Raw genomic sequence first — 14,918 nt, forward strand, 5'->3', positions numbered from 1 at the left:
AATCCCAGAGCTTGATCCCGCTCTCACTTTCCTCCCATGTTATAATCACTCGCTCCTTGCCTGTCTTCCTTTTTGGAGTCTGCATCATTGCGATCTGGACCTGCTCCCACAACTGGAAGAAACGGGGTGGGGGAGCTTTTTACAAGCAACTTCCCATAGGGAAACAGTCCCTGGGCAGCAAGTCTTGCAGATCCTTGAAATAGTGTGGAAGCACCTAGACAATCAGGGCACAGTTATTTGCTGCGATTTTCAGATAGTGGTTAGCTCCAGACTGACGCCCAGAACCAGTCCCTAGCAAGACCTTCAAAAATTTCCACTCCAAAACAGACTTATTAGAAAAACTAACCAATAAACTGAAACTGACAAAGGGACAAACAGAAGAAGACACCTTCACCCCGGTATGGCTCCCCTTTATCACATACACAGCCCAAGAAGACAACAAGAATCCACCAACAGCATACGAATCAATCTGGCTAACCAAAAACACACGCCCCACTCACACACGAAAACAAATCTCACTACAGCGAACCAAAGACAACCAACCACACCCTAGGCCACCCCCAACCTCTCTCACCACCAAGGAAATACAACAAGCGAATAGTAAGAGAACCCACACAAGTGACGCTGACACAAAACCCCACACATACACTAAGTAGAAAAATAGAAGCATCGCCACCCGACCCCACCCTACTCGCCCTCCCCCTTCCCCCTCTTTTCTTCCTAACCTAACACTGTGTGTAACACTGATGTCTCACAACAAATGAAACTGATCAGTAGAAAACGCAATTTGAAAAAAGAGACGATGCACGTATTTTTGTAAACTAAGAAATCTTTAATAAAAATATTTTTTAAAAAAACAACAACCCCTTTTTACTCTGATGGGTGTCCTGGACCAGCCAAAATTCATCCAGGTTGCTTTTAACTCATCACACTGCTGCTGCTCCTGCATCTCCGTCCAGGAAGAGAGGCCACTAGCCAATATTCCACGTTGGCAACGTGGGGACTGAGTGGAAGCAGCAGGCCGCTTGCCTTGCCTTGGCTTAAAGCAGAATCAGGGAACCATGAGAAAGGTCATTTGGTTTCTGTGCTGTGTTGGAAGAAGAGGCCTTTCCATCAGCAGAGAAAAGCTGTCTCTGCTCTCCCCCTTTGCCTCTCTCTTCTTCCCCTTCCATCTCCTAGCCTTGCTCTTTCTTTCCCCTCACTCTCAGCCTCACCATTCATTTCCCCTCCATCCCTTAACTTTTCTGTCTTGCCCCCATCCCTACCCCCTAACCTTGCTTTTTCTTAACCCCCCTGCAGTCACTTCCAGGCATCCTGCTACTTGAGCACTCATCCTGATGGGTTGGGTTGGGTTGCGTCAAGGCACACTTCCCCATCACTTTCCAGTCTTTGCTTCTCAAGATCTCTAAATCAACTTTCATTGTGCAACCTGAATTTGTCTGTGTGTGATGGTCAGTGGTTCCCAATTAGCTGTGGGCCCTCTTTTCAAAAGCCAATCCATGGACCCCCTACTTTTGAAAATGTTGATAACTTTGTGGTAGTTTTTGTTATGTGAACCTTCCAACGTGTCCCAGCGCAAAACTGGGATGTGCGTCTTCTGGGCTGTGCTCCTGTGTTAGTCACCTGATTTGTGTGAGAGCACAACCCCCCAGTATGGCATGTCTCAGACAGTTAACGGGTATGTGCCACAGACCCTCTGGGTGGGTTTTGCAGACCCCATGGGGTCTGCCAACTACCAATTGGGGACCGCTGGGCTGGGTGAACTGAGATTTATTTGATGAGGTGATAGCCCTATTTTCTAACCACGCTAGCTAATGGAACCTTCAGCTCCAGGAACACTGCCCTTGTGAATCTCAGATGATGCAGTTGTTGTTGTTGTACGTCATTATAAATTTATTTATACTCCTTCTTTTCCCCTGATGGGACTTCAGGTGGCTTACAGATTAAAAAAAGAAAGAAGAACTGCTATTTTATTTTATTTTTAGAAAAAGCTATCATTAAAAATCAATTAAACAATTGCTAGAATTAAAACTATATACATATATAAAATATGTTAAAGCACATAAGCAATAAAAACAGCACAGCACCAGTTTCCAAAAGCTCAGCAGTCTTTTGGAAGACATCTCCCCCTGCCTGCCTTTTGGGCTTTCTGGAAGCTCCTGGCTGAGGCGGGTGTCGAAAACAGGATGCTGAACTAAACTGCCTTTGGTTCCCTCTCCTTTTTTCCTGCCTGAGGTAACCCCACTCTACCCAATGATAGGGCCGGACCTACAGGGGGAAATGACCATTCATGCTTGGCATGTGGGGTGAGGGGGGCCGCAAACACCCAGTGGCCTCAGGGTGGGGGTTGAGCTGATGTCCCTCAATGCAGGTTACCAGAGAAGCTGATTTATCGCCGGCATCTCCATGGAGTCTGCACGGGCAATTTGTCTTTATTATCAGGGGCAATGCTGGTGTGTCAGTGGGAGATTTGCATTTTGATTGCATTTCCCCAGAGAGGATGCAGAACCTCCTCTTGCTTCCGTGCTCAGGCAAAGAGGAGCCCGAGGAAAGGACATCATCCCAGGACTGTGCTTTCCCTTCCTTTTTTCTTTGACCTAGGACCAGCTGTTGTTCCATTAGTGGGTGCTGGGTCATTATTGCCATTAAAAAAAAAAATTAACTGTGTTTTTCGTTTCAATTTTTGTGTTGTTGTTTTTTCTTGTTGTTTTCCATTGGTTTTGACGTAAATTGCTTTGAGTTACCTTTGTAAGAAAAGCAGCTGACAAATACAACAAACAAATCAGAGCCAACGCTGTGCCCTCGAGACTTTGGACTACATCTCCCATCTTCCCACGCTGATTGAGCCTGATGGGAGTTGGAGCCCAACAACATTTTGACAGCAACCACCCTGTGACTGAAGCTCCTTCCCCAGTCCTGCCGCTGTGGATCCTTTGCCCCTCTAAAGCTTGAATCCATATGCTCTCTTGGGTATCCATTTCACCTTCCAAACACATGTCCCTGACATGGGGGGGGGGGTGGTAGATCAGGGAAGCCACAAAAGGCCAAGCTCAAGTCCTGAAACATGGGAAGGAACTCCCGTGTTTACTGGGGTAAATCAGATCACATTGCTTCTAAATCTTCAGCCCAGGAGCCGGGCTGTGAGCACAGCAGCAAGCCTGCGAGCCACCTCTGGGCACTGCAAGGAAGCCAGGCCACCCTCCTTGGGTCAGTAAATCACTCACAGAGCTAAGGCTGCATGTGGCCACTCAAGGAGCCGAAGCAGCAGTTGGCCAGCAGCATTTGAGGGCTGAAGGATGGAGTGCCAAGGCAGGACTCCTGGGTCCTTTGGGCGAGGGCTGGTAGCTCGACAACATCACACACATGCACGAAGTCTGGTTTACTTATGCTGCAGTAAGCACACCTGCTAGATTTCACAACCACTGCTTTGGCTTGAAATTTCTTTTCTGGATAGCGCTCTTCAAATTACTGCACGGTGGCCCCGCGGAAGAGGGCAAAGGCTCATTCTCTGCTGCTGCCTCAGAGGACAGGACTAGTTTTCAAGGGATTAAATGACAGAAGGGCAGATGGGTGTTCAAGGTTAGGAGAAAATTCTGGATGGCAAGAGTAGTTAAACAGTGGGCGCAATGGCCCAGAACAGCGGGTGAAGGCCCTTAAGCAGAGACCGGACAGTCACCTGTGGGGATGCTGTGAATCTGGATTTCCTGAAGCAAGGGGGGGGCAGACCAGATCACCACACAAGATCAATTCTGTGGCTTCACTACCAAAATTTAGCAGGGGGAAATGTGCAGGTGACAGAAACAAGCCAACAATAAATCATAGCCTGAAAGTTGGCGTTAACTCTTTATTAGCAAGAACACGATCTGCACAGACTTGGCGGAGTGTCAGGCCTAATGTGCACAGCAGTTCATCCCCGGTGGGTCTTGTCCCATGGATCAGTTGCCAAGACTGAAAGCCCCTGCCTCACCACAGCCGTCCAAGTCCCCTCCTCTCCAAGACTTTTTCCAAACAATTGGAGACTGTGTCTGTGTGAAGCCCAACCTCTCCTCTGCCCTTTTCATGCCTCTTCTGGTTTTGGGAAACCATCGGGGAGGGACACTTGTTGCAGCAGAAGGGGGAGACACCCGTGACTCTTTTGCCAGACTCATCTCTGTCTCTTCGCCTCCCTCCTCCCCTGCTTCAGCTTCTTCCTCTGATTCTGGACTTCTCTCTGCCACAGACTCCCCCTGCTCACTAAGCCCTGTTACCTCTTCAGCTTCTGACACCTCCTCTTCCCTGTCTTCTCCCTCTGACCACTCATCATCATGCCACCTCCAATCCATGGGCTCTGAGCCTTCTTCCCTTGGAGGATCCCCAGCTGGTTCCTCCTTCCATTCCTCTGCGTCCAACCAGTGCATGGCAGCAGGCAAGATTCTGCCAAGTTGCTCAGCAAGGGCAAAGCTTGTTAAGATGCACAGACCTGTTTCCCCCAACTGGGGCGTATGTCGGCAATTAAGACTGGGAAACTGGAGCAAGGGATCCAAGTTGCCCCTGCCCCACTCATGGCTGCTCAGAAAGGGAAAACAGTGAAAGCACTGGGAGCTCTGGTCATGTCATGTCCTGCACCAGTTTCACCCTAAGAAGTCAACTTGCTCCCACCTCCTGGTGGCTGATTGACAAGTATGCTGGCACTCCACCTGTTTTTTGTGGGGGTTTTGTGGCAAATTCTGTTTTAATTTTATCAGAATTAAATGTTTACTAATTGATAGCATGTGTAATCATTTTGATTTGTTAAAACACAGTGTTTTTTACACTGACACACACACACACACACCCCTCTGTGCTGGCTGACGCCACTGAGACTTTACTACCGCAGCAGGGCAGGTGGTGGTGGTTGTGAGGTCAACCGTCCTTTAAGGAGAAAGCTTTTTAATCTGCAAAATTGAATTGCTTATTTGTTTTAATCATTTGAGCTGATTTTAATGGAGCTGGGTGTCGGTGCCTGTATGTGTGTTCCCGTGCACTGTGCATTATCATTGCCCTTTAAATTGGACAACACTTTTGAGAATTTGTACGGAAAGCAAATTGTAAATATATCCCTCATAAAAGAGGCTAAGTAGACCCTGAATAGTTTTTTTGTAGTTATCCAGTGGTGGGGTGCCCCCATGTATGCTACTTTACGTAGGACAGCCTTCCACTTGAAGAAGTCCTATCAGTTTGAAGGGCTATAAATAGTAGTAGTAGTAGTAGTAGTAGTAGTAGTAGTAGTAATTCCGCCGCTTGTTTGTGGTGGAGTCCCTGGGCAAAATACATTTTCATGGAGGCCTTGCCTCCTCCAACCTGATCACCTCCAGCTGTTTTTGCACTCCCATCAGCCTCAGCCAGCATGACCAATGGTCAGGGGCGTTGGCAGCTGGAGTCCAGCGACATCTGCAGGGGAACAGGTTGGAGAAGGGTGGCTTGCGCATTCCCCCTCCTGCCTCTGAGTCCACTTCTCATGCGTGGCTGGAAGAAGAGAACAGGCAAGGGGATGTGAACAGGTGGCGGAGGGGCGGGCAGGGGCCTGTCAGGGGCGGCAGCTGTGTTTTCTCTTATTGCTGGCTTGGAGAAGATAGCAACAAGCAGGCAGTGAGGAGCAGCAGGGCCCAGGGGTTCTCTGCTGGTTGGCAGTGGGCTTGACAGATGCCCGGCTGTGCTGATCCCTGCAAAACAAAGCAAAATTGGAGAGAGCATGATGAAGGCAGTGTTTTAGCAGGGGCTGGAAGATTACCTTCCAGTGCTTGCACACTCCTCTCTACAAAATGACTCCTTCTCCATGAGCTCAAACACTGGACACTCATAGCAGGGCAAGGGCAGGCTCAGATGAAGTCCTACCTCACATAAATCACACACACACACACACAAAAATACAAATACAAAAAGCAGTTTTCCAACCTTAGTGGGCAATGATTGCTGGCTCAACAGCACCCCCTGCTGACCATAGCTACTCTTCCTGATTTCTACGCTTGGATCCTGAATTTTACATAGCAGGCAGAACAACTTGATTCAGCTGAAAATGAAGAGGGAGGAGGCCTTTGGTACTCTCGGCAGGCCCGAGCCCCCAGACCTCCTCGCTTCACTCATCTTCCTGCTCCCTTCACTACCGTCTACAAATTCACCACTGCCTCCTCCTGCAGGAGACGCTGACGCCAATAAATCTGGGCCTGGTATTTTAATATTTGCACACTTCCTCCTGTATTTAACTAAACCCAGCTGTTGGCTGAGCTTTGACTCACCCCACTCGATTCAGAAACTAATTCATTGGGTCCAGCTCACCTTCAGCCTCTTTCCCCGGTAAATAAGTCACTGCCCCTCGTTTATCTCCGCATTTGCCTTGGCGACTGGTGCCTTGTTAAAACATTGGTATGTTTTGCTGCAAACATCGTCACTCTTTGGGGTTCCACTCTCTCCCAGGGATCACTAGCAGATTTTAGAGTAGGGAATGGGTGCGTGCACAGGGACACCAGGGGCCCAATTGGATACTTACCATAAGACTGGCTGAATGTCCTCAGCTGGATTGCTCAGTTGGTTAGATCGTGGTGCTGATAATGCCAAGGTTGCAGGCTCAATCCCCATCTGGGACAGCTACATATTTCTGCATTGCAGCAGGTTGGACTCGATGATCCTCAGGGTCCCTTCCAACTCTATGATTCTGTTCTATTCTGGATGCATAGTAGGTGCCACTGCAGTGGCAGAGGCAGAGGCAGGAGGATGCGGCAGGGGTATCCTTACACCAATGGGAGCTTGGCAGAAGCTTTGTGCCAAATGCAAGGTGCCAGCTAGGGACTCAACACCCACACCCCTCCCAATACCAACCCAAGCCCTGTGTCCCAAGACCTTCAGAGACTTCTCTCCTCTGCATTCCTACTGGCAGCAGACATGCTCTGTGTGTAGATTGAGGAAAGAGGCTGCTGGCCCCTGCTTCTGGGATGGCCTCACCGGGGAGCACCTCTGACATAGACATTTCTATCTTCTGGTGACTCGTAAAGACCTGCCGGCTAAAGCATCCCTGCTTGAGAGCGAGTAACCCACTCTGTAGTTTTTCAAGTTGCTTTTGTAGTTTTAATGTATCTTTATTTGTAAATACAAGTGTAATTCATGTTAGCTGCTTTATTATTATGCCCACTTACAAGGTTTTTTGGGGTGGGGGGTTAGTAGTTCATGCATTTGTATATTCTACTCTGCCCTGGGACAGATTATGATGCAGGGGTGGGCTATAAATATGCCTAATAAATAGACAATGAATTTTTAAAATGCAGATAAATAAAAGCCTTTGGCAACCCTTGAGATGTGGGGCTGGGGTAGGGGATGTTTCTGAAGTTGTCCAAGCCATGAGGATATTTATTTAAAATACATTTATACCCTCTTATGGGACCAAACCTTCACCAGGCAGTTCCCGTCGTGCAGATATAGGATTATAATACCGAGTAGAAGCAAGAGCAGCACAAATGAGAAACGTATCTATATATAGCTATGTAGATATCTGCAGAATAAAAGGCAGCAATAAGATTCGGCAACAGTAAAATAGCAGCAAGACAATGAGACCAATAAATAGTAACATCCAGCTTCAGTCCAAGAAAATTAAAACAAATAAAATAATTCAGCACCACTTCAGTTAATAGCAGCACAACGATATCACGAAAAGGCTGTTTGAAACAGGCAAGTCTTTAATGCTTATTTGAAGGTTGCAGCAATGAGGTTGTCTGAGCCTCTTTTGGGAGACAGATCCATGAAAGTGGGGTCACTGCAGACGGGACCCCCGTTTGCCATATTTGAAATGAGGTCTTGGTTATTCTCAGGGGCTGCTGTTCATTTATTTCGTAAAGGCAAAAAAAAAAAAAGTCAGGAGTGTAAGTGATATAAAAATGCTAACATGAATCATGCAGAGTATATGTTCTTGTAGAAGTGTCTAACCTCACTATAATAAAAGAGAACATTAAAGAATATGTTGCTACTCAGTGAGGGCATTACTAACTGCGTGTTTTACTTTTTATATATAAAGAAAGAGAACGTTCCATATACTGCTGCTTTAAGCCTGAGTAATAACTTCAGAACTACCCAGGGAGCCTAAATGTAGCCAAAGGGCTGTATGTATGTATAAAGCAAATAAAGGAAAATAAGTAATTGTCACTTAATAATTTATCTAAATGCCTAAGGGATACTTGAGAAATAATCTTTATTATTCAGAAGGAATAGGCTTGCAGTAAGCTTGTTTTAGAGAAGTAATGTGGTTCTCTCCAGAAGTTGCTGGACTCTCAACACTCATCCGTCCTGAACAGCAGGACTACTGGACGGAATGATGGGAGTTGTAGTCTAGAAATACCTGCAGTGCCCAGGGGCATAGCATGGGAGGGGCTGCCAGGGCAAGTGCCCTGGGCACATTTTTCATGTGTGTGTGTGCGCACTACGCACGACACCTTCTCCAAACCAGCCCTGCACTGCTTTGCGAGGCCGGTATCTGATCAGCGGCTCGGGGAGGGTGGCATGAGAAAGATGCAATAGTCATGCGCCATTTGATCCCAGACTCCTGAGGGATCATTGCAGCCTTGCAAAGTGGGTTGGGGCTGGTATCGCTCCAGTGGCATTGGCGGTTAGGCCTGGGCTGGCACGTGTCAGGCTCCGTTCGTCCTCCATGCCCTGCACTCTGCTCCCCAGGCACGTGTGGGCGCACACTCTGGGCACCACGAGAACACACTCCGCCCCTTGGAGTGCCAGAGACTCACCACCCATAAGAATTTGCAAAAACCTCTGCTAGATCGGACCAGTGGCCCATCAGCATCCTGTTCTCAGAAGAGCCATCCAAATGCCTCTGGGAAGTGCACAATAAGGACTTGAGCACAACAGCACTCTCCCCACTTGTGATTCCCAACAACTAGTACTCAGAAGCATTAAAGCCTCCGACCTCCAATTAGAATTTGTCTAATCTTTTTTTATGGGGGACACAGGTGGCGCTGTGGGTTAAACCACAGAGCCTAGGACTTGCTGATCAGGTCGGTGGTTCGAATCCCTGCGACGGGGTGAGCTCCCATTGCTTGGTCCCAGCTCCTGCCAACCTAGCAGTTCGAAAGCATGTCAAAGTGCAAGTAGATAAATAGGTACCGCTCCAGCGGGAAGGTAAACAGCGCTTCCGTGCGCTGCTCTGGCTCGCCAGAAGCGGCTCAGTCATGCTGGCCACATGACCCGGAAGCTGTACGCCGGCTCCCTCGGCCAATAAAGCGAGATGAGCGCCGCAACCCCAGAGCTGGTCACGACTGGACCTAATGGTCACGGGTCCCTTTACCTTTTAATCTCCTTTTAAAACCATCCAAGTTGATGGTGATCACTGCCTGCCTCTTGTGGAAGCGAGTTCCATCGTTCAGCCGTGCACTATGTGAAGAAATGCTTTGTTTTGTCCCTCAGTGGTTTAGAGAATTGGAAGGAGCAATAGCAATGCACTCTTGATTAAGTCCAGCAGCTCAGTTCTTGTAAGCATCTCTCAATCAAATTGCAGAGGACGGAACTGAGCAAGAGGGGCTCTGCTAGGCTCTGCTTCTGGCCGATGACCCTCATCTGTCTCTCTCTCTTTTCTCAGTCGTCATTCACACGGTAGGACCCATCGCCCAGGGGCAACCCAGTGCTGCGCAAGCAACCGAACTCAGCGACTGCTACAAGAACAGCCTGAAATTAACCGTAGAGAACAAGCTGCGGACTGTGGTGAGCAGACAGGGAAGAGGCTTAAGGTGTTGATAGAGCAGGTGGCAAGGCTTGGTGCAAATCTGCATGCCTCAGCCCTGGGACTTGCTCTGTAAGTGATGAAAGAATTTACACATGTAGTTCTTGATATTCTTTCTTTCTTTCTTTTTTTAAAAATGGGGGTATTTCTCTACCAAAGCCAGCCAGCACTTATCCCAAGCACAGCTACTCTCCTAGAGCTGCTGACAGTGTAATTTTCCCTTTCATTCACCAAGGGTACTTTGAAATTAAATCTGATCGGAATGGAAGGCACAGGAAAAAATCCAGACATCAGATACAAGGACTGTGTATCTAAAGCACACCCACCCCACAAAGAATCATGGGAGCTGTAGTTTACCCCTCACAGATACAATTTCCAGATTTCCAGCACCCTTAATAAACTACAGTTCCCAGGAATTGTGCAGGGTGCTTTAAATGTATGGTGTGTACGCAGCCAAGGTCTCTGGTGCCTGCTTACGTCTTCAGAAGGTGCAGAGCTGCAGCCCAGTTCATTGTGTCTGCTCCCCTTGGCTGGGCTACTGTTCCTTTCCCTCCTTACAAAAAGCCATCTCCCCCAAGTCTTCTGCCTCTGCCAGTGGTCAGCTCAATGTCCCAGGAGAGCTCACAACAGCAGAGATATTTCTAGCTACCATCCCCCTTTCGTCTGCTCTTCTGATACTGCACTGGAGCGTGCAAGTTGAATGCTTCGCTATTATGGCTGATAGATAAGACAGATAATTAAATTAATTAGGTTTAACCACAGGTCTAAATGATGATGACAGATATATATTTGTAATACAATTAGAAAGCAGGGGCTCACAATCGAAATATAAAATCATTGAATTCAAGCGCTGTTAAATTGAGTTAGCCTTTTATAAACCCAAGCTTTCAGAAGAGAGCAAAAGCCTCCAGCTCTGTGGTTTATCTGCAGCACGTGGGGCAGCACTGTAGGACGGCCATGCTGGCTGGGGCGGCTGGGAGTTGTAGGCCAAACCCTCTGGAGGGCACCAGCTTGACAAAGGCTATTTTAGAATATATAAGCTCTTGTTCTTCGCCGCTGGGAATGGCAGGCCCTTGCAGGTTCACCGTCCATGCACTGGGCCTATTCTGTGGCTTTCTGGGAGGCAAGGAGGAGGTTTTTGACTGCCAGCCACTGCTGTCGTGAGGTGCCTCAGGTTGTAAGCCCCTCTTCAACCTTCAGCTCCACACCTGGAACCAGGGAGCGGGATGGAGCTCCTGCACCCTTACTGCTGCAGATTAAGCACCCAGAGATAAGAGTGCTCACGCACATGCAGCATCTCTCTCATGCACCGCCTTTCTCCCCACAGGCCTTTCCCTGCATTTCCACAGGCGTATTTGGTAAGTATCGCATGGGAAAGTGGGAGTGGGGGGAGCCGTCCTTCCCTCGGCCAAGAGATAGAACGGAGGTTGTTCCGCAGCATTACAGCTCTTCCTTCTCCCTTTCTCAATAGGCTATCCGAACGATGCTGCTGCTGAGGTGGTGCTCAACACGCTGCGCAAGTGGCTAGAAGAGAATAAGGAGAAGGTGAGGGAAGAGGAGGAGGAGGAGGCGTCTGGCTGGGGAAGGTGTGGAGGAGCAGGTTTGGGCACTGGCAGGTGCCTCCTCATTGGAGACCCAAAATTCTTTCTTCCATGCTGGAGAGTGCAGCAGGGGGAAGTTTTGACTTTGGGAGCAGAGCTCAGTCTAACCATCCCTCCTGATCCAGTTTCAGAGCCCCCTTGCTCTTTAAGGCATGGGTGGGTTCAGCTCAAAGGCCACACGCTTTCCAATGAGGGAGGGTGGGTGTGTTGCATGCCAATGATGGCAGGGCTATGCTACATTCCAGCCACATTAAAAAGGTTTCCCTCAGTCAGTAGACTCCTAATCTCAGGGTAGTGGGCTCAATCCCCATGTTGGGCAAACGATTCCTGCATTGCAGGGGGGTTGGACTAGATGACCCTTGGGGTCCCTCCAACTCTACAATTCTACACATGTACCCCCACCTTCCTCATCCAGCCAGGCAATTGAGAGGCAATATTATACTTCACAGGCCCAATTCCAGCAAGCAAGAGCGTTTGAGGGCAGAAAGGCGGGCCAATGAAGGGTGAAGCCTGAGGGCGATTCTCAAGGGCCAGACAAAAGCAGCCTGAGTAAAACAGGCAGGCATGTGCAAATGTTTTCTAATTTTAAATACATAATTTTTGGAGATGGGTGAATAGGTAGATGTGTGCACCATCAGCCCTGAAGAACTAAAAAAACAAACCCAAGGTATTTATCTAAAGCACCTATATAAATGGCAGAGGAGGAACAGAGCAAAGAGCAAGATGGAAGGAAAGCTTAAAAATACCCAGCAGTGGAAGACAAAGCAGGAAGAGACGCATGGTTACGCATGGTGGATCACACCAGCTGCAGGCAGCTCACAGCAGCAACAGACTCCAACTCCCATCAGCCCCGGTCGGGGTGACCAATGGTCAGTGACGATGGGAGCTGGAGTCCAGCAACACCGGGAGGGGGGGAGAGAGGCTTCCCAGTCCTGTCCTGGAGGAGCAAATGGCACAGAATGCAAAGGTGCAGCTCTCACTCCCCTGTCCAATTCCTCTTCCTCCGGCAGGTTGACAGGCTCATCATCTGCGTCTTCCTCGAGAAGGACGACGAGATCTACAAGGAGATGCTTCCCCGCTTCTTCCCTGTGGGTGAGTTGGCGGCAGCAGCAGGAGGCCTTTTCAGGAAAGGAGGATGCTTCCGATAAGCTGCTGGTGGGCCTTCCACAAAAGCTCCAGCTCTTCGAGGGAGGGCGAGAGGGAAAAGCCCGTCGTGGGGGATTCTCACCTCTCCTCCGTTTGTTTCCAGCTTGACCACACTCATCACGCTCTCCAATGGGGGTAAGAGCTTTCCAGCACCGATTGCAGTGCGGAAACAGGCACAGGGGAGTCTGCATGCGCCGCTTCCCCGGCAGCCAACACGGACTAACCTCTTCCTCGTTTGCTGGATTCCCATTTCACTTAGGGAATCCTGCGATGCGAGAGACCTGTGGCTGGTTCTCCTGGTGTTTCAGTTTACAAGCAGCTATAAAAGGTTCCCCAGCAGAGCAGTGACTTGGAGGAGGGGCAGGGCCTTTCTCTAAATCTCTCCGCCTCCACCTCTTTCTCTCTCACACAAGTTACTATTAGCCTGACTTGGGGGAGGTGGGGGCATCAAAGGTGTCCTATAGGTCATTGTTCATGTCTACCCAAACAAGCCAAATACCAACTGCGGCCACTTTAGATTTAGTGGGAGCGACACCCATCCCGTCACTGCTCCTTAAGAAAAATAAAAACAGACACCCCTTCCCATCAGCTTTTAAGCAGAAATAGTAGTGGATCAGTCAACGACAGGTCTCCTGTGACACATGTGCCCTTTAGCCCTTATGTGCATGCGTGCGCACACACACACACATACACACAGGCAATGCTACTGGCCTCCAGGGTTAAGAAGCGGTCACAGCCAGGACTTATGGGATCCTTTTCGATCCTGGGAAGGAAGCACAGAGCAGCTATCCAAAAGCTCCCCACAACAGCCTCAGAATCTGGGTTTGAGTCCATGAGGTTGACAGAGAGGAAGGAGTCAGCAAGCCAGGATCCCCTCCCTCACAGAAGGCACGAAGGATTTAGAGCCCCGGAAGATTGAGAAGGGTTTAAAATGCTTTTGGTTTGGGGAGGGGGCATTTGGGGGCATTACTTGGTTACTGCATTTATGGGGGTGGGGAAGAGAGGAACACCTTAGGGAGTAAAGTGGCACACAGTGGTCACAACAGCTGCAGAAATTGCACGTTCAATGGAAAACAAGACTAGAAATTGCTGAAGGCAGCAAAGAACACAAACTGAAGCGGCAGCAATGCTAGGAATCCAGGAGGTAGCTGGTGGGGCTGAGGGCCAACCTAACACCTGCAGCACTAACAAAAGCTTGTTGAGTTGGGGGTTTGGTGCTTGTCTAACTGATCACTCAGTCTCTCTCCCCCCCCCCCTTTATTGTTGAGGAATGGAAACATTTGCTCCTGCATCCTTCTCTTTTTACTTCCTCCCTGCTCCCAAAGCTGCAAGGCTTACTCCGCCAGCCAGCATGTACATCCCTTGCTTCGAGCCCTGCCCTCTGCAGACCCATTGGGCAACTCAGGTCATGCTGATGAAATATGCTGGGCAGAGGGGAGGCAGCCCCCAGCCAGCAGGCCTGACCTTTGCCTCTTTCTCTTCTCACCAGATGCCTCGGGGGTCCTGCCCTCCCGCCTCTGAGCTTGCTTTGCATTGACTATCCTACCCCTGCGAAGCACCCCGCTGCAGAATACACCGTGGCTCAGAGGAGGTGGTGGGAGAGAACGCCCAGACAAGAGCAACATCCAGGAACCGCTGTTGGAATAAAATCATGCAAAACGCACTCCAGTTGCACGCCTTGTGAGATTGGAAGGGGGGGGCGTCAGAAGAGTGAGGACTCGGCCTTGCAGAGAAGCACAAGCATAACAAAAGGTACCAGCTCACCTGCTCCTACCTGCCTGAACCTCCAGGGCAGGAGGCAAGCTGGAGCGGCATGTTGCTTGTCTGGAAGGAGCTGGCACTCGCTCCTCACAAGGCTCTCGTCATAGTCAGCAGCAACAGGAGGCAGAAAAGAGCTTTGTGGGAGTAGGAGACCATGGGCTTGGGGAGGTGGGTGATAGTCATGGCATGACTAAGTCGTCACTTTTTAAAAAGCCCTGCTCTGTATCTCCCTTTTTAAAAAAACAAAAGTAAAACCCAAACATTTCTTTAAGAACAAGGATGAGGAAGCCTATGAGGCCCCTTCAGCTCCTCTTGGGGGTATAACTCCCATCATCCTTGGCCAGTAACCATGTTGGCTGGGGCTGATGGGAGGTGGAGTCCCCAGAGCCGAACTTAACAGAAAACTGCTTATAATGCCTTTGGCCTTCTGCTCCCAGGAAGCAGATGGAGGACACCCTATTCTGCGCTCTCTCTCTCTCTCTCTCTCACACACACACACACACACACACCCTGCCACTGCCCAATTTCAAGATGAACTTTTGTTCTCCAGCCTTGGAACTGCACAGCAGAACAAGACACACAGAGAGAGTTGGGAGCTTTCTAGGACCCAGACCCACCTCCAGATCCTGCTGGCAACCAGTCAAACGAGGGCACCAGGGGAATGATGCAAGAGTAACTGC

At 49.3% G+C, this 14,918-nt stretch overlaps 1 protein-coding gene across 4 annotated transcripts in view; it reads left to right on the forward strand.

The window, feature by feature from the left end:
- Window positions 1-14,140, forward strand: part of MACROD1 (mono-ADP ribosylhydrolase 1) — a 324,726-nt gene extending 310,586 nt beyond the window's left edge. For 3 of the 4 annotated variants that reach the window (XM_082202833.1, XM_082202835.1, XM_082202834.1), the window contains 5 exons: window positions 9,590-9,711; window positions 11,058-11,088; window positions 11,202-11,275; window positions 12,342-12,423; window positions 13,967-14,140. In XM_082202833.1, the coding sequence (XP_082058959.1) occupies window positions 9,590-9,711; window positions 11,058-11,088; window positions 11,202-11,275; window positions 12,342-12,423; window positions 13,967-13,998 (341 nt within the window). In that variant the 3' untranslated portion in view covers window positions 13,999-14,140. Of the gene's footprint in view, window positions 1-9,589; window positions 9,712-11,057; window positions 11,089-11,201; window positions 11,276-12,341; window positions 12,424-12,580; window positions 12,613-13,966 lie in introns of all 4 variants that reach the window. The other variant, XM_082202832.1, reaches the window with a different exon arrangement.
- Window positions 14,141-14,918: the final 778 nt, after the last annotated feature.

This window comes from Podarcis vaucheri (assembly GCF_965113315.1).
Source record: "Podarcis vaucheri genome assembly, chromosome: 16".
Taxonomy (NCBI): Eukaryota; Metazoa; Chordata; class Lepidosauria; order Squamata; family Lacertidae; genus Podarcis; species Podarcis vaucheri.